The 24,985-nt window shown below is 36.1% G+C and overlaps 1 protein-coding gene across 2 annotated transcripts in view; it reads right to left on the bottom strand.

Moving 5' to 3' along the window:
* Nucleotides 1–2,171: 2,171 nt before the first annotated feature.
* LOC149802643 (uncharacterized) overlaps nt 2,172–24,985 on the bottom strand; it is a 122,116-nt gene continuing 99,302 nt past the window's right edge. For both annotated transcript variants that reach the window (XM_089951959.1, XM_089951960.1), the window contains exons 10-11: nt 9,045–12,947; nt 2,172–8,107 (exon numbers count right to left, since the gene is read on the bottom strand). In XM_089951959.1, coding sequence (XP_089808085.1) covers nt 8,012–8,107; nt 9,045–12,947 — 3,999 coding nt within the window. In that variant the 3' untranslated portion in view covers nt 2,172–8,011. The remainder of the gene's footprint in view (nt 8,108–9,044; nt 12,948–24,985) is intronic.

Here is a 24,985-nt window from a genome sequence, read left to right as displayed (position 1 = left end):
ATCTCAATATCTACTCCAGAAACTTCAAAAAGTTCAAAACACACCTGCTCAGATCAGATCATCCTTAGAATACCACGATCATCACATACCCCCTCCCCCCACTCTGTACCCTATACTGGCTATCCATTCGATCCAGAATCAAACACAAAATTTGTTCTCTGTGCTATGTTTCACTAACGGGCTCCAGTCCAACATACGTATCCAACCTCACCCATGTGTACACACCAGCAAGATACTTACACTCCTCTTCTGACACTTGTATTCTCATTATTTCCACTATGAAAATTAAGTCATATGGACAATGTTCTTTTGCATCCCTGGGCCCAGCAATGTGGAACAAATGGCACACTGAATTTAGACACAAAGACACTGTGATCTCATTCAAGAGCACTCTTAAAACTCATCTATTTCGATTGCAAGAACAGACTTAAAGACCTAATAATGTTTCCTTACCTTAAATATTTTCAGCATGTTTTCTGTTTTCTAATTTCATGGTGTTTGTTTACTGTAATCATGTCCTTACGTGTTGTCCAATTTTGTAAAGCACTTAGAGTTTCTAAAGATTAGGTACTATATAAAGTCCTCATTATTATTATTATTATTATTCAGCAGTCTCCTTTCAATCTCATCCTCTTGACAAAGTGATTCGTGCCAACAGTCACGAAAACAAATGCGCATTTGCCTCCACATTTGTTAGAAGCTAGTATCAAAAAAGTTTTATGATCTTTTTACATTAACAGGACATCAGGTAGTGCAGTTAGAAAGTACACACATTCAAGAGAACTTCACTCGGTGACAGTCTTGCCTGCCATTTCTCATTCTCCATTAATGATGATGCCTGCCAAACCTGATTTAAGCCCAGCATTTTTCAATTTGATAAAAACATGGTTAAACACAAACCTTTAGCAGTGATGTCAACCATCCTGACAGACACGATCAATAAACTGGCTGGTATAACAATCTAGTCGAAAATGCCCTCACTGTCTTTTGTTAATCATTATTTAAACTTATTATCTGTTTTCTGCTTTTCTAATGTGTGTATTATAGTGTTCATTCCGTTTGTTTCATCCTCTTTTAGTTGAATAAAATGTGTCATCACATGACATATGCAAGAATGAAGTTTGTGTGACTTCACAATTGTGGGAAAGATAGGCCTTGTTGCCGATCTCAACTGAGTGGTTTCTGGGAAGTAGCTGAACATAGCTATTGCTGACTGGGACTGAAATGATGAAAGATAACACCATAAGTTTCCTTGGCCTTACAGTCAGGTCAGCTGTAATAGACAATTCTAATGAATTTACTAAATCACCCCTTTAAAAACAATAGAACTGACTCGTATTTTGATTGCGCCACATTAAGGCAAACTGCTGATGCTGATATACAGTACTTTCATTGTACAAGTTGCTGAAGGGCATGCTACTTGTTCAGACACTCAGAAATTTGGATCATCCAGTTTATTTTAGGGACATATAGAGCCATGGCATTGATTCTTTGGAACCTCAAATACCAATAATCAAGGTTTGGATACACGATGCTCTACTGAACTCTAACAATGCTAGGTAGTATCACAAGTCAGTTATTGAGGCGTTTGGAAACCAGTAAACTCTGACAACACCATCAAGCCTGTTTGGACTACCAATGACCATTTTCACATACTGGTCTCTGTGATCAAACCAAACGTTATGCAATGGCCTAATGTACATTAAGCAACAACCATTTCTGTTTTAAGCTGGCATGGGTTTGGGTCCTTCTAGACAGATTTTATTTTTGTTCCCTATCAAAGACATAAAGTAAGTTCACAAAATAGCATTGGACATACGGATAGACAAGGTTACCATGTTTTTCAATCATAACAGCAACACAACATTTTTCTTCGAATTAAAATCTTTCGGCTCATATCACCATGCTCACCCAGAAGATAAAATGGTTAATGACTTACTACTCTACAAAGCCATGCCTGACGTCATTTTAAAGTCGGCACAAAATCTGATGATCCATGGACAAAAGAAAATGGACGAGTAGTGGGAAATGAAAGGAAGGAACTCGCAGAAAAGATACAGAACATTACTGAAGTCTGAAAAGCAAGCCTTATTAATCCTTTTGTGCCGATTAAAAAGGAACCAGTACATGTCATCAATATTTGATGAAGAAATGACTACAAAATACAAATAGTCCATAACAATGACAGTGACTATATTTTGAAGACCTGCTATGCAAAACAAGTGGTTTACAAAACTGTGATAGCATGAAACATATATTACACAAGTCAAAACACATAGACCAAATATTGGTCTGTAATGTACAGTATAATGAATTCAACCATAGGATTACAAGAAGAAAAAAAAACAACCCAAAAAACAGCATGGTGCATGTACTGTAAATAACAATAATAAGCATAATGATATCTTTTGTAAATGTGGTTAGTTTTTATGAACATTTTTTTGAGTAATTACTGATAACAAGCTTCCCAGTATAACATGACAGAATTACCGTATATACTTATAAGTTGAGTCATCTGCAAACAACAAAGATCCTGATCTGTCGTAGCATAATTCGCCTGCAGATCAGGGTCTATGTTTGTTTGTTCAACTGATTTACTCCTAACAGACTGCATGGATGCAGATCTGCCGGAGCATTATGTGACAACAGATCTGGGTCTGTGCAGTTTGCAGTTGGACTTGTCTTACAATGAGTATATATGGTAAGATACAAGTGAGGAAAAGAATCTTCTGCAATGATGAAAGAAATAATTCACTTGACAATTGAACATGCTTGTCAAAAATGTTAACAAGTGTTTATCAAATGAAGTACATGTACACAAAAATGAAATATCTTTACAAATAAGGAATTGAATTACTACTAAAGCACTTATTTGACTACTGAACTGTAATTATTGCACTAATATCTTAAATGCATTCACATACAATAATAAAATTACTACTGGCAACACCCTCACACCTTGGAAAGCAATGGACAAGTTAACAAAAGAAAGTAGACTAGCAAAGAATCACTGACATTATTCCATTCAACTAACAAATATACACCAGCATAACTTTGTTTATTTCAATTTCTCAGTGAAGATATGACCCATCATACAGACTATTTGCCACACAGTCTCTTGCACTCTATTATATACCACAGTTGTCATAAATTCACTTTTGTGTAGAGTACACACTGGCAGTTTGATCAACCAAACTTTAAAACAATATAAAAAACAAAAAAGTCATGCTGAGAAAATTACTGGCACTGATATTCTGTAATGTTCTCCTTATACTGATGTAAGTTTTTTTTAAAGATAATTTTCTTAAGAATCAAAGAATTTTTGCAAGTATCATATTTCCTACATCAGAGTGGTCCAATTAGACCTGCAGGTCATTTTTATGGTGGTTTGTGCTCATACAAAAAGGTCAGTTTTATAATTACAGTATAACTAATTACAGTAATATATATCATGCATGGCCCATGAACTTTGCATTTTTTGGTCCATGTGGCCCACGGTGTTGAAGATGTTGGGCCACTCCATCCTACATAATCAATAGTAACGTTTAGCAGATGCAATGCTTAGTATATTGGTCTGCTCAAGTGTCTACTCTGAACCCCAAGCGAGAGACCGGTTGCTCTTAAAAGCGAAATAACTGAGTGGTTGGACTTGAAATAAGACGAATGTGGGTTCAAATCCTGCCCTAACCACATATTATTGTGAGCTACACAAAAGACAGAAGTGGCATACAGAATGCTCTGAAAAAAGGGGAAAAAAAAGGCAAAACAAGCAGAAATCTGACAGAGCTTTGGAAAGAGACACAATCAGTACAGTCACCCACTGTGCATCCAAATTTCCCCTTTTTATGAGCCTTATGTGCAGATTATTCTACACGGCAAGTCTTATGCAAGACACTTTACTCCAGTAACATCAATATAACCAATGATGTGTTGATGTGCCAACCAATAATTGACTTGGCCAAGCACTCATCAGTGGTTGTGTTGCTGTATGTTTGTCACATCCATGTATATAATGTTTTGTATACAGTGTGATCGCAATTTACGTGAGAGTTACGTTTTTGAAGCACATGCATAATTTGAGATTCGCATAAATTGAGATCATTTTCTCCATATAAATTCAGTATGATAAAATTAGGCAATGCTTCTGCAAAGTAGATTAAAGTAAAAAAAAATAAAGGTTTTCATAAAAAGCATAGGGAAAAAAGGTTTTCATAAAAAGCATAGGGAAACGAACTTAAAACAAAGTTAACATAAAATAAAAACATGAAATTATAAATTTTAATCAATAGAACATATGTACGTATAACTAAAAAATGAAAACTGCATTGAACAGTAGTGTTCATCAAGTCACGTTGTCAACATTCTTTCCATCCTTTCAATTATGTTGGGACAGGTATAGCAACTTTTCTGGTTTGAAAGGGAGGTTCAAGCTTTCACAGTTGCTTTTATTTTTTTCCACACTGTCACGTATTGTTCTACATGTACTTTCACTAAGGTTCAAAGCATGCTTTATTTTGGCAGCAATCTGACCAGCTTCATACCTTTCCACTACTTCAAGTTTAACCTCTAAAGAAATAGCCTTCCTTGGTATCTTTGGACTATCACTTTCACGTCTTTCAGATGCCATCACAAGTAATGTTCCAAAATTGTAACAAACAATTTGTAATTGTACATACACATGCAGCACTGAGGCCATAATAAACAGAATGGTGGGGGTATAAGAGCTGGGCATTGTGGGCAATGTTTGCCTGCGACGGTGGCACAATCTATTTGTATGATAGAGTTATCTCAATAGTAGTGATCTTTCTAACATTTTTCCCAATCTAACATTATTTTGAAATCGCATAAATTGAGATTGCGTAAACTGTGATCACACTGTATTGTGATTGTTCACCTGTTATTGCCAGTAGTCCAGGTAAACAACCACTATTGTAATATATATGGAACTTCAAAGATCTTTCAAGCCCGATAGTGATGACACCACAATTAAACAGGGTTAGAAGTGAAATTAAGTTTTACAATTTGAGGGTCATTTTCATTTTTTTTCAAGTTTTTAAAATTTTTGGATGGTTTAAGACACAAACTAGTTACAAGATTATCTCCATGGTGAGTATATACTAATTATGATCTGATTTTGTTTCTAAAGTGAAACTTAAAAAACAAAAAACAAATATCCACAAGTGCTATAAAAACAATTCCATGCTTTTTTGATGACAAGGCTATCCTAATGAAAAACTGTTTCTAAAAATGCATTATTGTTTCCAATTTTTAGGTTTTTACTTTCTTTTAACCCTTTACCTCATAGAGCATAATGACAAAGTGCAGCGCGCTATAAAGAGAACACCTGTTACCTAGTCGACAGCATACGCATAGGCCCGCACGTGAACTGTTAAGCAATGTAGTGTATGTTACGTTTAACAGCAGTTTTAACCATTTTACATTTTTGGTACACATCTATTATATGTGGAAAAATTTAAGAGTAAAGTCCGATTGTTATAGCTGTGTAATTATTTTTCATGGAAGAATTTTTTTATGTGCTTTAAAATCGAGAGAGAACTCGTTCACCGTCATGTCAGTGAGGCCGCGTGACCAACTGTAGCTGCCATTTCCCATACTCGAAATTTATGTTTTTCGTCTGCGCCCATATCACTAAGTCATCTGAATTTGATAATCAATAAAAACTAACTGCTGCCTATATAAATATCAGAGCCTTTACCTAAGTTATTGAATCTTTCATAGTTGTGATTCTAATCATGAAAACTTCATAAGTACTGAATGAAATCCTGCCTGTGAACTGTTAAGCAATGTAGTGTATGTTACGTTTAACAGCAATTTTAACCATTTTACATTTTTGGTACACATCTTATTTATGTGGAAAAATTTAAGAGTAAAGTCTGATTCTTACAGTTGTGTAATTATTTTTCATGGAAGAATTTTTTATGTGCTTTAAAATCGAGAGAGAACTCGTTCACCGTCATGTCAGTGAGGCCGCGTGACCAATTGTAGCTGCCATTTCCGATACTCGAAATTTACAAGGTTTTCGTCTGCGTCTACATCACTAAGTCATCTGAATTTGATAATTTATAAAAACTAATTGCTGCCTACATCAATATCAAAGCCTCTACCATAGTTATTGAATCTTTCATGGCTGTGATTCGAATTGTGAAAACTTCGTATGTACTGAATGAAATCCGTGACCGCCATTTTGGAGAGTGGAGATTACGACCCAGTTACTTTAAATAGCAGATATCGACCTGTGCATAAATACAACCACGTGATCAGAAATGAAGGTAGTATCTAATAGGGGGGTTTTCTCCGAAGGTGGCGCTACACAAACCAGTTCAAAATGGCTGATGTTTACAGGAGGCATCAAAAGGCGCTTCCATGCGAAATGAGTAGAGGTGTCAAAAGGCGCTTCCATGCAAATGGAGTAGAGGTGTCCAAAGACGCTTGCATGAGGTAAAGGGTTAATTTAAGTATTTTAAGGGTTTTGAAATTATTATTTTTTTAAAAAATGTTTTAGGTTCACTTCTAACCTTGATAAAAGTGGATAAATGAAGTATAAGTTCTAAAGGATCAATTAAAATAATTTTCTCAAGTTTATAAGTGTTAGTTCACAAGACTATTTTTCATAGTGAGTAAAATAAAAAGCTACATTTTTTCAAGAGGCCCAAGTGCTCATGCCAAAATCCAAATGCAATAGTAGTTGACCAAGAAATCATATTCAGCATGATGCTTTCTATTATAAATCCAAATGCAATAGTAGTTGGCCAAGAAATCATATCCAGCATGATGCTTTCTATATAAATCCAAAAGCAATAGTAGTTGGCCAAGAAATCATATCCAGCATGATGCTTTCTATATAAATCCAAATGCAATAGTAGTTGGCCAAGAAATCATTTTCAGCATGATGCTTTCTATATAAATCCAAATGCAGTAGTAGTTGGCCTAGAAATCCTATTCAGCATGATGCTTTCTATATAAATCCAAAATCAATAGTAGCTGGCCAAGAAATCCTATTCAGCATGATGCTTTCTATATAAATTTCTTCATTAAGAAGACTTTATCGTGTTAAGCATCAATTTTGTCAAAGATCTTGATAATAAAGTCTGAGTCTGAATTGAGGACTCCATTATTTTAACAAGCTCAGCCAATCTGCGATGTAGAAGTCATGATGTTTTGCAAAAACCATTTTTCTTTCATCAGTCACACTGACCATTGACTTTTTGACTCCCAAATTGACAGCTTTTTTCCCTTACTAGCGATTTACAAAATTTGATCCTGATGGATGGTAAAAAATATTGTGTGGGTAGGATTCAAGGTAGGCACTAGTGGGGCATGCTTGACTGTACACAAAATATGGGGGAGGGGCACATTTTAGAACTCAAGTTATACTTCAAAAACCATTTTTCTTCCTTCAGTCAGTGACTAAGACCTCTGACACCAAAATCAATAAGCTTTTTTGCCAATCCCAACTGCAAGCCATCCACAATGTTTGGTCCAGGTCTGCGATATAGAAGCAATGTTATTATGCAAAAAAACGTTTTCTTCTTTGAGTCACAGGAACCCTGACCTTCAGACCCCACCATTTACAGGTTTCTTTCTTATCCAAGTGCAAGCTGTCCGAAAAGATTGGTACAGGTTTGTGACACAGAAGTAATGCTTTTGTGCAGAAACCACTTTTCTTCCACCATTTGTACTGACCATTGACCTTTTGACCCATAAATTGATAGTTTCTTTTCCTTACCCTAAATGCAAGCTATTTACAAAATGTGATTTAGGCAGATGGTAAAAAATATGGAAGTTATTTTGTGGAAATGAAATAGGAAACATGGATTTGGACATATGCACATACAGACATATGAACAGACAGCATCATATCATGATACATCCCATCATACAAAAACTGCATAAAGAGTGGTTGATCATAAATAGTGACTTCTATGTTCATTCTAGTTATGGCTTTCCTCTATTCCAATAAAATGCCAACTCAGCATTGAGTAATCAAGGTCTATGTTTGAGGAAAAAATTCAGAAGCTCCAAACGTTACAGTTATTTCAGTCTTTGTTGTTTCTGTTGTCTCCTTCTTTGAAGAATCTTCAAGAACCTGAAATTCAAAATTAAACAAGATTGATTAGTGTTTTGGAAATGGCTATGCCCTTGCTTAAAAAATGTCCAAAACATCCAAAACATTGATAAAACCTGCAAATTCCATTTACTGACCTCAAAAACCTGATTATAAAATCAACCTATGCATATAAACATGTCCACCATATTTAATTTGCTAATGTCTATGTTACCGATTTATTTAAACCCTGATCTGCGAAAAATGATACACCTGCACTAAGAAATGAATGTCAAATTTCTGTTGTCTGCATTAAATAAACTCTGCACGATCTGGTTAGCATGCTAGTCCTGCATGGATGGAAGTATATATGGATGTAAAGACGCATGAATGGACTGATGATCACAAGATAGTCAAGCTGCATTTGCAAGAGCAAAACAGCTAGTTATGTAATGATTAAAAGTTGCATTACAACACAACATCATTTCAATAACCTCATGTACAATAATTTCACCACAAACTGTTTAGCATGGCACTTGTTTTAGAGCTGATAGTAATGTACACTCCAACACTGAGCATGTTTTCCAGCACTTCAAGAAACAGATGTACAGTATCATCAAATAATATCAAAGAAGAAAATCAACTTCAAAGTAAACTAGTGTTTGTAGCATCTCCAACAACCCTATACCATAGCCCCGTTTGACAGAGACAGAGAAAACTTCTCTAAGTTATTCATTTTGTCCTCCATCAAATAAATTCCTGCCCAACTTGCAGGACAGAGATCAAAACTGTTAAGAAAATTGTCCACATTTAGTTAATACCCCTCATCAACAGCTTCTGAAATCTTCAGCTTTGATAATTATGTGTGATTCAACATTAGCATGCATCATTACTTTTCGAAGGGAGACGTTTACAAAGAACTGTCTTTATTAATCTCAAAAACTGTAATACACTGACAAAATAATGAATCATCTATTACCTGATATTGCTTTACCATGGTCAGGTGGTCTTTTATATCTTCCATTGTGGTCTTTAAGTACTTCAACTGAGAATCTGGTACTGGACTGGATTGCTTCTTCAAATACTCATGCACCAGTTGGTACTTCTCCAACTGTTCCTCAAGCTTTTGTTGCCGCTTCTTGTTTAGATAACCTGTGAAAGGCCTCATTATATTCTGACGCTGATTGTGTAACTTTTTTATGTCGGCCATAATGGATTTCTGTCGTTCAGTACTTGAATTAACTGGATTGGCTTTCAGCCTCAACATGGATTCAATTTTATGTTTTAGACCAACTAATTTACTGAAAGACTTTGAAGATATTGGTGAAATCAGAATCAAGAACACTTCTTCGTCTGATTTAAAACTGGATTTTTCGGAGTCAAGTAGAACTTCACTCGGAATCTTTCGATGTGGGTATCCATAGAAACATGTCCTTTGCAACATATTTTTCATGTCCAATTCAACAACGACTAAAGCTGACTGTAATCGCAAAGATTCTCCTGTCTTGACAGCATGTGACTGCTGCCAGTTGGCAACAGAATTCAGATTTTTTACTTCATCAAGAGCCTTTTTCACAATCTTCAACTCCTTTTGGATTTGAGAACCAGATACTTCTGGCCGGGAAAATAGGGACTGTGACTGAATTTGCATGCCTGCAGAATTCATCTGGACTTGGGGATTGGATGCTGTCTTGATTACTTCATTCCCTTTCAATTCTAAAATGGAACGCACTCGCTGCTTGAGTTTGCGTCTTTTTACCTTTGATATTGCAGGAAATGATGTGTCTAAAGGAAAGGGAATAAATTTAGCTAGATGCTGCACATTATCAAGATCAAATTCCACCTTAAGCCACTCTTCCAATGTTTTCACTTGACTTGATGCAATAATTTTCTCTCTTTTCTTGCTTATCAATTCTGCAGATTTGGAAAGTACAGATTCCTCATTACCAAGTGCCTCCTGACTGATGGGAAGTTCTGAATTTGAATTGTTAAAATTTATATCTACAGTAGGATGTATAGTAGATGCTGCAGAAGCCTTTCCATCAGCTGTAAGATTCAGGTCCCTGTTTTCATAACCAGACTGACTTGTATCCATGTCAAGCACAGGACTTTTGTCATAATGTGTTCTTGGTTTGGGTCTGGTATTTGAGTACCTACTGTATTCCCCACTATCCTTTACCACTCGATTAGAATTCCTCCCTTTCACAACTTCTAGATGTTCTTCAGGTGTCATGAGCATGGAACTCCAGTCAGTGGCCACTTCCTTTACATGTGATAACCGGCCAACTCTGTTTTTTTCATGAAGAGAAGAAATGTTTTTTTGCTGAACAATGGGATCTGATTTCACTCTATTTGAGACATTCTCACTCCTATCCATTGAAACCTTCATGCTCTCTGCTGTGCTTCTTTTGGCAAGTGAAATCTTTGGTCCATCATTCCTTACATGCACAATGCGCCGATCAGTATTTTCTATAACCTCTCCCTCTTCCAGATCTGTATCAGATTCAATATCACTATATGTTCTTTTAATGCTGTCCCTTATATTTCTGTCTGCAGGTAACACTGGAGATTCACTTTTGTCCTCCACCTCACTAGGTCCAGAACTATCTGTTCCAAGATTTGCCAGTTCTCTCATCAGCTCATTCTTCTTTTCTGCTAAGGATGAGATAGATTCCTGGTCAAGTTCATTGCTCCCATCTTCTTTACTTTTAAAAGCATTTATAAAGCTAGAGAAAAACAAGTCCCTCTTCTTCTTTCTCTCTGAACCATCCAAGTCTGATACAGACTGTCTTTTATGACTTTCAGAAAAAGAATGACGTGATGATTCGTTATCACTTTCCTCAGAAGTATAGGATTCCTTTTCAGAAGGTCTCTTTTTTGATGGAGCAAATTTCTCTGCAAACCATTCTATTACATCTGCAGATCTTTTCTTGTCATAAACAACTTGTCTAACATCACTCTTTGTCAACTGATCAAGTGGATGTTCTTTTCCTTTGTTATCTGATTTAGAATTTATTTTAGGATCCAATGTATCTAGAGGGTGTTCTTTTGGATTTTTATCTAATGACTTACCGCTGTTGGAATTGAGCACATCCAGTGGGTGCTCTTTGATGGATCGCTCTGGTTTTATTTCCAGTTCATCTAGTGGATGTGACCTAATGGACAAATCTTGCTTCTCCTTCTGTGGATCGAGCTGATCTATGGGATGTTCTTTGGCTGAAGAGTCTGAATTTTCTAGTCTCACATCCTTTGAGCCAAAGGAACCAGAATCTACAGATCTTTTGTAAGTTTGGATCTGCATTTCTGGGGTCTGCACCTGTCCTGGTTTTTCCAAAGACTTTACTCCAACTGTCTGAATTGGTTTGCCAATTACATGTTCTGAGAATGTTTGTATTGGCTTTCCTACTTTATCTTGAGATTCAATCATTTTCAGTGGTGTCCCGCTGCCTTTTGTGTGAAAAGTCTTTCCATCTGATTTGGTCTTGTCCAATGCAATGATGGAAGAACTGTTTTCTAAAGGAATATTAATAAGTGCTGTACTTTGATGACCCTTCCCATGATTCCCTCTGCCAATAGTATAAATAGGATTTCCAACAGATGTCTGACTATTGACTGAAGCAGTTTCAAGTCTGTTTGAACTTAATGGCATGCCCTGTTGTTGATTTCCAAAATTTTGTTGACTTTTTGGCAAATTAGTCTGTACATTTGTTTCTGATCCAAGTGCATGAATTGGTTTTCCAGGAGGAATGTTGGTTCCAACCATCTGGCTCATGTATGCAGGGCCTTTGTTTCCTGAAACTGATGAATTTATTCCAGCTGTCTGAATGTTGCTGGTGACTATGGATGACTGGCGAAAGCCACCACTCAAAACAGGAGGAGGACCTTGTAAAATTCTTTGAGCACCAACTGGAGATATGCCTCTCTGTGGTGGAGGAACAACAAAGCCTGGTGGTGGGAGTCTTATGTTCACATCATGAATCCCTGGAGGCCTCTGACTCATTATTTGAGGGTGGGAAATGGGTGGAATTGTCAATGGTGGGGGACCACAATGGTTAGGTCTAGTCAGATGTGAAAGGGGTGCTCCTACTAAAAGCTGGGGTCTCTGGAAGAACATGGCTGATTGGTTTAAGGGAACTGGAGCAAATCTCTGTGGTGACTGGAAATGTGTTAGGGCTGCCTGTGTCATGGCTCCTACCAAAGCCTGCATATTTCCAGGCAATGACACAGGTGGCATAAATGGAGGAAAGACTTGTCTAGATCCTCCAGAGACTGGAGGAAAAGGAAATGGTGTGGGCATTAATCCCATATTGGTATTTCCTTGATTTTGAGAGATGTTGTCTCCAAAGGTATTGCCAGTTTCTTCCATGCTGGATGTCCAAGTCATTGTCCTTGGTACATATTGGGAAGAATTTGCAAGAGATGGAATGGCTGAACCTTTGGCAGAAGAAACAATGGTCCTGCCCTGAATTGTTGGAATCTGCTCTGTTTGTGTGAAGATTGAAGTTGCTGACTGTGAAGCAGAGGTAACTGGAGTAACACTGCTTGGATGAGAGGTGGAAATGACTGAAGCATTACTTTTTTCACCAGGTTCAGGATTTTTTTGAGTATCTGACTTTCTCCCTACAGATGACTTCAAGATTTTAATCACAATGTTTTTCCTTGTTTTATTCATCTGTTCTTTGACTTCAATGACTTTGTCAACAGGCATGGGATTCACTTCATCTATATTAAGTTCTTCCACTTCTCTCTGGTGTTCTTGAACACTGGAATGGTCATTTGTCTCTTTATTTTTACCTTCACCTGTCTCTACTCTAATTTCAACATCTGCAGTCTTGACTTCCTCTTGTACTTTAGTATCTTCCATATGATTTTCTTCACCATCCTGAAATGGATGAAGGTTTGATTATATATATATATATATATATATATATATATATATATATACATATACATACACACATACATATGTGTATATATATATATATATATATATATATATATATATATATATATATATATATATATATATATATATATATATATGAGAGTGTGTGTCTGTGTGTCAGTATAACAATTTTAACAAACAGGAACAAAATGATGAAGTTTCTCAATAAAGAAGATTTTTTTTTTACATCTTATAAAATAAGAAGACTTGCCAACACAGTATGGGACTCTACATTAGGAAGGAACAGGAGATGCATGGGAGCAAAGATCACTCACCTGGCAACCAGAATTGGAAAATTACATTCCCAACTATCTCAAATTTGCTCCATACTGTTCAATGAGCTTCTTTGTCAATAATGTATTCTTAATATCAATTATAGCCATATTAGATGATACTTTATATCCTTTGTACAAAACTTAAAGACCTTGATGCAAAAAATTCCTGTAACAAATTTTAACAAAATCAGCTGAGGGCTTTTCAAAAACCATTCAAGGGCATATGGTATTAAAATTGGTACCTAAGGTGAAATTTTGAAGGTACTAAAGCCAAAATGTTATAGACAATTTTTGTTAAACTAGTCCAGCAGTCTAGTGATAAGCTCTGTTACTGGTACTCTCTGATGACATACTTATATATTCGCTTATAAGTTGAGTCAAATTGTAAAACAACAAGGATCCTGATCTGTTGTAGCATGATGCACCTGCAGAATAGGGTCTATGTTGTTTGTTCTACTGATTACTACTAACAAACTAAACAGACCCAGATCTGCCATCACATTATGTGCAGCTTGCAGTTTGACTTATAAGCATGTATATATGGTGGAGCTAGTGTAAATGTAGTACTATGGAAGATGCACTCAAATAACTCTGAATGCCGTGATTAACTATTTTACTGTTACAGTTTTGAGAAGAAAAAATACCAAATTATGTAGCTGTGTGTTGCTAATGGAAATAGCACAATCTAATCTCCTAAACACCACCTCAATTTAACTCTCTGCTAACTATGATGGTATTATCAAGAACTTATTGTTTAACTGTACACTGTAAGTACTCACTCGTAAGTTTAGTCAAACTGGAAATGAAAAAGATCCTAAACAGCCATAGCATAATGTACCTGCAGATCAGGGTCTGTGATCAGATCAGGGTCTGTGATGTTTATTCAACTGATTACTCCTAACAAACTGCACAGACCCAGATCTGCTGGCACATTATGCAATGGCAGATCTGGGTCTGTACAATTTGCAGTTGGACTCAACATTTAAGTGATAATATGTTTGCATATCTAATGCTTTTGTTTGACTAATGAGACCACATCATATGGTCATAATGGCCCAAAATTTTATAAAATTTCAAAACTTATGATATCTTAGTAAAAAGAAAAGTTGGAAGAAAAGAAAAAAGATTCAGCATTGGAAAATAAAAAAAAATTACAATCAATATTTCCAAAGTGTTCAATATGCCATATGCATGAACTCATGATGTCACACTGGACTATGTAATGTACATTCTAAAATTTCAAGTGGTCCTCATGCAACAAACAATTTCATATTTTCACAAAATATGAAATATCCATCAACAATTAAATACTTGAATATCATTCTGCTCCAGCTGAACACCATGAAATATAACACTTTTCTTTTTGCAGTCTTCACAACATGACAATTCTGCTCCCGCAAAATACACTTGTGACTTCGATGTATCTTGCTTCAATACATTGGTACTTCCACGAGTTACCTCTGTGAGAACCATAGTGACTCAGTAGCTAGGATGCCTGACACGTGACCAAAAGGGTGTGGGTTCGAACTCTACCACTGGACCAGCCTGGGTCAGCTACCATGGTATGAGTCATTGGGCAAGGGATTTTCCTCAAATTGCCTCAGTACTGAATAACCTATTTGTTTTACTGTGCCACATAAAAACAGAAAAGAAAGATGGTTACATATGTAGAGATGTATGTAAAAATCAGTTCTTTTAAACAGCTGAGTGTTAATACCATCTCTGATATTCCTCAGATATAATAAATTTTAAAAACTAGCTGCTGTGGTACTTGTTATAGGGATTAATGCCATTTTTCAGCAAAGATAGGCTATACATGGAGGCCAGTATAAATGGTGGAGGAAGCACCTGGGAAAACCCTGGAAAGAACCAATGACCCATGAGAAGCTACTGGCAAGCTTTCTCACATACCCACACTGGTCAAACTCGAGACTAAAACCCAAGCAGACAGAGGTGAGATGGCAGTGATCCATAACGGTCAGCGCTTTAGACCACCTGGGGCCCCCTGCTGTGGTGCACATATCAAATACCATCTTGGCACTATTTTCATTTAGGACAAAACAGACATCATTCAAGGTCTCTAAGTAAAAACCCTAATGATCATCCATTTAGTGGGATTAGTGACAACAATGATTTTAAGATGGTCATCGTGGCAGATACTGGATGCATGACTGGCACCATTTTCATTTAAGACTACATAAAAAATCTATCGGTGATAACCCCATACTGGTATGCCATCCATTTTGGAGAAGCATTCATATAAATATCTTCAAGAAAGCCAATATGGTGACCATATTTAAGGCTAGTCATTTTCATTAATGACCAAGACAGAACCAAATGAACTCCTCTGATGAAAACCCCATGTCAAAACGACTTTTCATTCCAACTAAGTGAAAACGAGATTTTCTAGATGGTCACATACTGGACACCATATCAATAACATTTTAATCTAGGATCAACAAAACATTCTAAGAAGTCTTATAATGAAAATGCCATACAGATGATAAGTATATATATATATATATATATATATATATATATATATATATATATATATATATATATATATATATATATATATATATATATATATATATATATATATATATATATATATAAGTAGTAATGATAATTATTTACTCTGAAGTAGTAATGATAACAAGATTTTGAAGCTGGCCACAGAGGCAGCCATATTAGACATCACATTGGCACCATTTTCACTTAGGAATTAGGACTAAATCGATATCACAAGAAGTCTTTAGGTGAAAAGACCATGTTAATATGACTGTCCATCCAGGAGTACTACTGATAACAAGATTTTCAAGACTGTCACTGTGACAGCCATAGTAGACTTCACAATGGCACCATTTTCACTTAGGAATTAGGACTAAATAGATATCACAAGAAGTCTTTAGGTGAAAAGACCATGTTAATATGACTGTCCATTCAGGAGTACTACTGATAACAAGATTTTCAAGAATGCCACTGTGGCAGCCATAGCAGACTTCACATTGGCACCATTTTCACTTAGGACCAAGCAGACATCATGTAGAGTCTTTCCGTGAACACTTCATGTTGAGATGACCATCCATTTAGAAGGAGTAAAATATAAGTTTTTCAAGATGGCCACTGGATGGTGGCCATATTGGATGTCAGATTGGCATCGTTTTAATTTATCAGCACCATTTTTATTTAGAACTAAACATCATATGAAGTCTTCAGTGAAAACCTCATGCTGATATGACCATCCATGTAAGAGTAGTAACAATAAAAATGTTAAGATGGTCACTATGGTGGCCATTGGAGATCAGATTGGCACCATTTCTATTTAGGACCAGCTCAACAGCATAAAGACTTTCAGAGAACACCCAATGCTGATAAAGCACCAATTAAGGAGGAGTAACAATAACATCTTTAAGCCCAGCCACTATGGCGGTCATACTGGATGCCTGAGTGGTACAATTTTCATTTAGGACCAGTCTGGCAGCATACGAAGTCATCCATTCAGCAGTAATAGTAATAACATTTTCAAGATGGCCACTATGGTGGTCATCTGGATGTCCATGCAGCACTATTTTCATTTAGGACAAAACAGACCATCTGGATGTCCATGCAGCACTATTTTCATTTAGGACAAAACAGACAATGTGTGTGTGTATAAAGTTTCATGGCAATCCTCTAAGTAGTTTAGGAGATTAGCAATAACAAACTCATGCTAGTGGATGAGTGGGTAAAAGACAATCATTTCTTTTGATCTATAACCGGAAGACCTAATATCCCTCTTAATTATTTACTTATACATTCATTCCAGACAATCTCAATCCCAGAACTCACTAAGCTATACAGTCATAAATGTACGATCAGTTACTTGCACTGTATGAAAGTTTTATGTTTACTGTTGCCATGTGCGTACAATTAGTTATTAAAAGCATCTTTTTTATATAAAACATCCATGGCTATAACCAACAAAATGCCAAATGTAAAACTATTTTTTACATGACAGACATTTGACTAATAACCAGAAAACAGTTTTTCTTTTTTAATTCTTTTGTTAAATATTTATCAAATGAAATAAAACATACTGGTAATTTTTCTTTACTCTTCTCACTAAAGAAATAAATGGTAAAATATCTTAAATCACAATGGTTGTCAATTTATTCATTTTTAATTATCTCTTAAAACCCAAGTCATGTTGAAATAATAAAAGAAACTATAAGGGTTAAGATATTCTTGACGTGAAATTAAATAAGTTCTTTGATCATTTTTCAAAATAAAGTTAAATAATTTCTTTATGAATGTTCAAAATAAACAATGCAAAATAAATATTTTGTTTATCAATTTTCAAAATAAACAGTTAAATTTAATAAATTATTTATAAATTTCTTTTATCAATAAACAGTCAAATTAAATAATTATTATGATTTTTTTAAAAATAAAGTCAAATGTAATAATTTCTTTATGAAGTTTTCAAAATAAATCAAATAGACAAATACAATTCAACCAAACAGATGGCAACATAATGTTTTGGTGTTGGTGGTAGTGATGATGATATTGATGATGAGGAGGAGAAAAAGGATGAAGAAGAGGAAAATAATGCATGTGTAGTGCATGCATGAGTGTGTTGTGTGCATGCAGGTAACAACAGAAAGAATCCTAAAACAGGGTACAATTTCACATTTAAATTGTCTTCCAATTGATTTACATACTTGCATTTTCTCACCTGTGTGAGCAGACGGCAGGGCATGAGTACATTAATACCCTTTTGATGGCACAGCAAAACAGTGGAATCAACAATGTATGACTGTTTAATACTTGAAGAGTCATAGAGCTATTAGTAGGCAAAATTGATTGTTTGATTAATTTTTCTTTTTTATTCCCCACTTTTTAACAATAGATTGTGGATACTGTTATACCCTCCATGTTTGTGTGTCCATCAATCTGTCCACTTAACCATGTCTATCCATAACCATTTCTTCTCCTAAACTGCTGGGTGGAAATTCACCAAATTTGGTATGTACAATTCTCATGTGGTGACAATCTGTGAAAGAGTTATGATTTTTGGACACCTCTCAAATTCAGACATTTAGAAATAGAAATAGCTATAACATTTTTATATACAGTTTGACCAAATTTTTTGCAGACATGCATTCGTTATGAAGGACACATACTCTGTGAAAAGAAATTTGGGTTACAATCACGAGTTACAGCTCAAAGGCAAACTTAATCCCAAATGAAACATTATTCAGGTTCCTTTATCCAGGCAAGAACTCCCTAGAAAAACAATCGGGGATGGTAAACTAAATTTAACTGTGCAATATTTACCTGCTATTATTACATAGCTATCTCTTATCTTGGTGCTAAACTCCAGTCTAAGATGAAAATTCCCTCCTCCAATTAACAATGGAGGTTTAAAACTGAATCAACAAAGTCCAATGCCATAGCCACTTCCATCATTCACAATACCATATATATTCACTGATAAGATGAGTCCAACTGCAAACTGCATAGACCCAAATCTGCCAGTGCATTATGTGCCATCAGATCTGAGTCTATGCAGTTTGTCAGGAGTAATCTGGAGAATAAACAAGATAGAACTTGATCTGCAGGCACATGATGCTAAGATCAAGATCTTTGTTGTTTGCATCATCCTTCTGCGACTTGGACCTAGACTTAAAGACATCACAATGGAGAGGGAAGAGAAAATCCAATAATAACAGCAGGTAAATATTACATAACTGAAATTAGTTTTACCACAAATCTACATTTTAATAGCAGGAATATAACGCCTGCTATTAGTATGAGGAAGGCTGATGGATTTCAAAGTTGATACATAGCTGATGTGTTTCCACTTGGATGCTAATGCCAACTCAAAGAATACTTGCATTAAACTTCCTGACACAACTGGGCTAAATGCATAAATGCCCTCACTCTGGTATGTAATTGGACAGAAGTAGAATGATGAAAAAGTGAAATGAGCCTGTCAAAAAGCAGCTTTCTTGATAGCATCCAAAGACCCATGATGGAGCATTAGCTCAAACCTCATGGGTTTTAGTTCTCATACCTGAAAGATCTCTCTCAGAGACTGATAGGCTCTCTTTCTTGTGAAGCTAATCCACCTACCAATGGAGACTGTAGAAATATCAGAGGAACCTCTGTGAGGAAGAAAGACATTCATTTTCACTTCAGATTTAGCCAGCAAAAACATAAACGTGTGACTCAATGAAGAAGTCTTACGTGGATCATCCCATATGTAACCAAGACATTGGATCTGAACTGCTTCAGAAGCTACTGAAGCTAGCTCGTTTTTGGTCAGAAATCTGGGCTGGCAAAGAGGAGTTGTCTGGGATGAACATAACACTGCTGTGTCTCATGTAATCAATGTACTCCTGAATTGCTAGAAAACAACATGCATTTCTAGGTTGCTGAAATGCAGGGATGAGTCCTTTGGGACCATAATACCCGAAGAGTCTAACTCCAATCTGAATCCGAGGCATCATTATACAGGATGTAGAGGCTCTGTAGCAATATTAATATTCTGGATTTTACTGATGGAGCAGATGATGAAATTTGGAATCTAAGCTGAAAGGTGGTCTCTGTGAGGTCTCCAGTTTGCAGGCAGATAGAAACTGGACATGTTTTGATGAAGTCTTCCATGGAGATCTACATCCACTGCATCATCAGGGTCTTCAGGGGACAGATGTGGAGGTGAGCAAACAATGAAATGTCTCAACCACTCTTGCTGCGAGAGATGGAAAGAGGGGGATGAACAGGTAAGCATCCTCAAGGTCTACAAAGACTGCCCTATCATTCAGCCTGAGGGTGTTCCTGAGACTGCCATCTCCATTTTTAAATGCTCTTCCTGAATATATTTATTTAATGGGAAACATCCATGATAAGGTGCAATTTTCCCCCTTTTTAAAATCAGGAAGATCTGGGAACAGAATCCTAGGCTTTTATGGTTTCACACCCTCCCCACTGATCCTTTCTTAGATAGGTGTAAACCCCTCAATTACGGGTTCCCAACTGACAAAGTGAAAATAAATGAGGTTTGATGATAAGAGCTAGAGGTTCCCTGAAGCAAAGTTGGTAACCCTCTCTAATTGTGGAAAGGACATAAGCATCATTAATTAGGTCAAATTAGGCCTATAAAAAGTGACCCAGTAAGGCACCTACTGTGATACTGGGGAAATGGGGACTTCGCAAGAGAGGGAGTAACTCCACAGGCCAACCACCTCTCTCCAGGGAGCTACAGTAACCCAGTTGGCTGAGTATCAGACATGTAATCCAAGAATCATGGGTTCAATACTTGCCCAGGCCAGCCTGGGTTGGCTGCTTCAGTGTGACCTTGGGAAAGGAACATGGCTTCCATTTCCTTGGCATGATAAGGTGTCAAAAGTGCTGTTAAAACCCGTAAAAACAAACAAACAAATCCTCCATCCATAGTCCTGGAATGGGGTGGGTGGGTCCATCTATGAAGAAGAATATTCATTCTTCCTGCTTTCGTATGAGTGACATCTATCAATATAGTGCAAAAAGGACATCTGTCAATGCTCTCACATTTAATGCATGCCAGTCAGGTTGTGTGTGTGTCCCTCAAAGCACTTCTTTGCTCTCTCCAAATTCTTGTGGCACTGGTGAAAGAAACTGCCAAAACAAAAATGTGCAAAATTTTGGCCCAAAGACAGGCTTTAACATACAAAGTGAAAGGAAAAGGTCATCAACCTGAGACTGTTGTTTTTGTTCTAGACATCCAACTATTAATATGAGGAGGGAATAGGGTGGACACTTATGCCAGGAAAATAGATAGCAATGTAAATTTAACTGGTGATGTATTAATGCTATTAACTTCAATTTTCGAACTTTTGCAGATAATTTTGTAAAGGTATCATAATGCTTTTGACATAGTTGTATTCTGTCTAGCATATTTCAGCAATGTGTATCTGAACTCTGTCATTTACTGGTGATTTCTCCCTTTTTATGATGTACCATTCCATTGAAGTAATTCCAATATAGATTTTACTAAACAAGCCATGAATATGCAATGAAAAGTATTGTGAACCAATGCAGTTTTACTAGCTTAAAAAAAAATCATTTAATATACATCATGTGTAACTCATTATGAATGCAGATTTGTGTTTCTTACATTGGTGTTATTAATTTTCAGCTATTACAATGGTTATTTCTCCACAAATGAATTCTGGGCTGATTTGTAATTCAAGCATTAATGCGTGTATTATTTAGACATTTTGACAATTTTTATTTTTAAAAATTTGTTATCTAAGGAAAACTAATGTTTTGTTATTCACACATTTTATGATGCTTACAATATTAATTTATTCAGCACATGAAAAATTCCACACAAATATTGATATTTCTTCCCATATATACATCTCTAACAATTTCCACCCATGGAAACAGCTTGAAAAGATTTCCATGACAACCATTCATGTAATCAACATTGAGGTAGAGAGAGAGAATGTTGAGAATTACTGGATGTCATGCTTATAATGGAACTTCTTTTTCCTCCCCACCCATATAGTGGCCAGATTTAAAGGTTAATGAACTCCATCTGTTTTGCTGAACATTTTCTAACAAGTCAGTTTCTTTTTTAATTATTTAGTCGTGGCAGTCATATTTAATGGTGGATAGGTATCATTTGCATGAATTGACAAGGCCTCTTAGCCAGGATGGTTTCCATCAAATTTGTTCTGATTTTGCTGAGTGGTGTTTGAGATGAAGCCATTGAAAGAATTTTATACTTTTGTTAACGACAGCCATATGTGATTGCAGCTCCATGCCAGGGTGCTCTCCATCAGATTCATCTGACCAGATTTTAAGGTTTTGTTATATTTTGTAATGGTGGCCATATCTGATCGTAGATCTGACTCATTAGCATATAATTTAAAGCAATCAATACCTGGAGACTTTCTGCTGAATTTAATTAAACTCTGGTGAGCAGTTTTAAGATGTCATTTAAAGGTTTTTCTGTTTTTAGTAACAACAGTCTTATCTGATAGTAGATCAGCAGCATTTAACAAAATTTAAAGACTTACATGCCAGATTTTGTCAAATTCTGTGGAGCATTTTTTGAAAGGATATCACAAGGTTTTCGGTTTTTAGTAATGGTGGCCATATTTGTTGGCTGATTGACATAATTTATGCGAAACAGATAGCCATTTATACCATGTTTCCAGTAAACTTTGATTAAATTTTGGTGAAATCTTTGCAAAAATAATTGTTTAAAGTTTATTTCCATTTTTTTTCATGTTAGCCACATCTAATGGTAGCCTGGCATTATTTGAACAAATCTGAAAGACTTACATGCCAGGCTGCTTTGTCAAACCTGGCCAATTCCTGCTGAGTGAAATCAAAGAAGTTGGTTTATGTTTGTCTATATTTGGTAGGCGTGGTTATACTTTATGGCAGATAGGCGTTATTTAAGCAAGTTTAAATCTGAATGCCATGATACTTTCTGCAATTTTGGTCAATATTTGTTTATCAGCTTTTGAAAAGGAGTCATTTAGTTGTTGTTATTATTGGGTTTAATGCCATTTTTCAGCACAATGCATGGCAGCCAGTATAAATGCAAAACTAACAAACGTGAAAACAGAGTTGTGAGGCTCAGAAACAATATTTGTGCCAGTATGCTTTCTGTCAAATCTGGTCAACATCTGTTGAATGCTTTGTGTGAAGAAAGTATTTATGTCTAATTCAGTAATGGCAACCAAATTTTATGGCAGAACAGCTTGAGTTGTAAAAATGAGTAAGGTCTCCTTGCCCAGATACTATCTACGAAGATTGGTCGAAATCTATTCAGCAGTTTTGGAAAAGTAAAGGTTTCTTGGTTTTTAGTAACAAGAGAAATATTAACAGCAAATCGGCATCATATATGAACAGACTTGAAAGGAGTCCATACTAGGATGCTTTCTGTTAAGTTTGGTCAAACTCTATTTCTGAAATGAAGTTGTTTAAAGGTTTTTCTACGTTTTGGTAATAGTGGCCATATTAAATGAAGATTGGCATCATTTCACTTGAAATGTGAAAGTTATACATAGCACTATTTTCATTTAGAACCAATTAGAAATTTTAGGAAGTGTTATTGGAAGTCCCTTTGGCAAAATTTTTGTTCAGGACCAACTAGACATCATAAAAAGTCTTTAGGTGAAAATGCCAATATGACAATTCACTTAGATGAGCAGTAACAACACAATTTTCAAGATGACAAGGCATGGAAGCCATATTGGTTGTCAGATGAACAAGATTTTCATCTGGAACCAACAAGTTATCATAAAAGGTCTTTTAGTGAAAACCCCATGAATATGACATCTGTTCAGGTGAAGTACATGTAGCAATAAGATTTTTAAAATGGCCACCCAGTTAGTCATACTGGATGCCAGGACTTCACCATTTTCATTTATGACCATCTAAACCTTTGGATGAATGTGTGCACAAAGTTTCCTGTCAATCCTAAATGTAGTTTATTAGAAGTAGTGGTACAAATCATTTGCTACAACAGGTCATCAAATATGGAATGGAGAGCAATTAACACAAGTAAATATAACTGTCTCTCTTTCATACCACCCCTACCCCATGATACATGGTTTCTTTGAAATATGTCATGTAAAATGATGTTATTGTTCAGAAACCATTTTTATTCTTTCAGTCACAGTAACATTGACCTTTGACCTGTTACCATCAGAATCAATCCAGTTTTTCTGCAACTCAAGTGCAAGCCATCCGCAAGATTTGTTTACCATGGATGATGGAGAAGTAAAATTATTCTGCAGAAAACATTTTCTTCTTTCAGTCACAGTGACCCTGACCTTACACCTTTTGAGCCCTAAATTAACAGGGTTCTTCCATAAGCCAAATTCAAGAATCAAAAAAGTATGGTAACTGAAGATGATGAAGAGCATGATGTGTGGTAATCATTTTTCTTGTTTCACTGTGCAAACTATTCAAAAAGTCTGATAACTGTAGATCATGGAAAACTCGTGTCACTTGTATCAAGCCATTCACTAAGTTGGGTCTAGGTTATGTGCTACTATTCATAAAGTTTGGCGGAAGGATGTGTGTGTGTGTGTGATTTGGATTTTTAACGTAGCTTTAACAATTTTTCAGTCATATCGCTACGATATCTGCAGTGTGGCAGTTTAGGTGATGTCTAGCACTGGGGCATCATGCCACAGTCATATTATCCTGACACCAGGCCGACCAGTCCTAACGCTAACCTCTTAATGCTGCGCGCCAAGCGAGGCAGCGGTTGGCACCATTTTTGTAAGTCTTTGGTATGACTCAGCTGGGGATTGAACCCACAACCACATGCATCCAAGGTAGATGCTCTAACCACTAGGCCACTGGAGCGATTGGTGGAAGGATGTGCTGTAGAAATGATGTTATTGTGCAGAATATGAAATGTTAATGGAAAAACAGACAGACAAGTCAAAACATTATATATCTAACTGAATGGTGGACATATAAAATCTCCAGGACTAGTTGTGCTAATGAGTCCCAGATGGGAAAAGAGATGATGATTACTACATACATCCTCACAAGAAGGTGGGTGGGGGTGTATCATAAACAAATTTTAAAAAACCATATACCTTCCTATTCATGGGCAATGAAAATGCTGTGCAAATTAAAATTTTTAATAATGGGTGCAGAAAACAAATATGAATATCTGACATCACTGAATCAATG

The sequence above is a fragment of the Sinohyriopsis cumingii genome, chromosome 3 (genome assembly GCF_028554795.1).
Source record: "Sinohyriopsis cumingii isolate HCF-2022 chromosome 3, ASM2855479v2, whole genome shotgun sequence".
NCBI lineage: Eukaryota > Metazoa > Mollusca > Bivalvia > Unionida > Unionidae > Sinohyriopsis > Sinohyriopsis cumingii.
The sequence above is the reverse complement of the archived record's forward strand: the minus strand, read 5'-3'. Positions and strand labels throughout refer to the sequence as shown.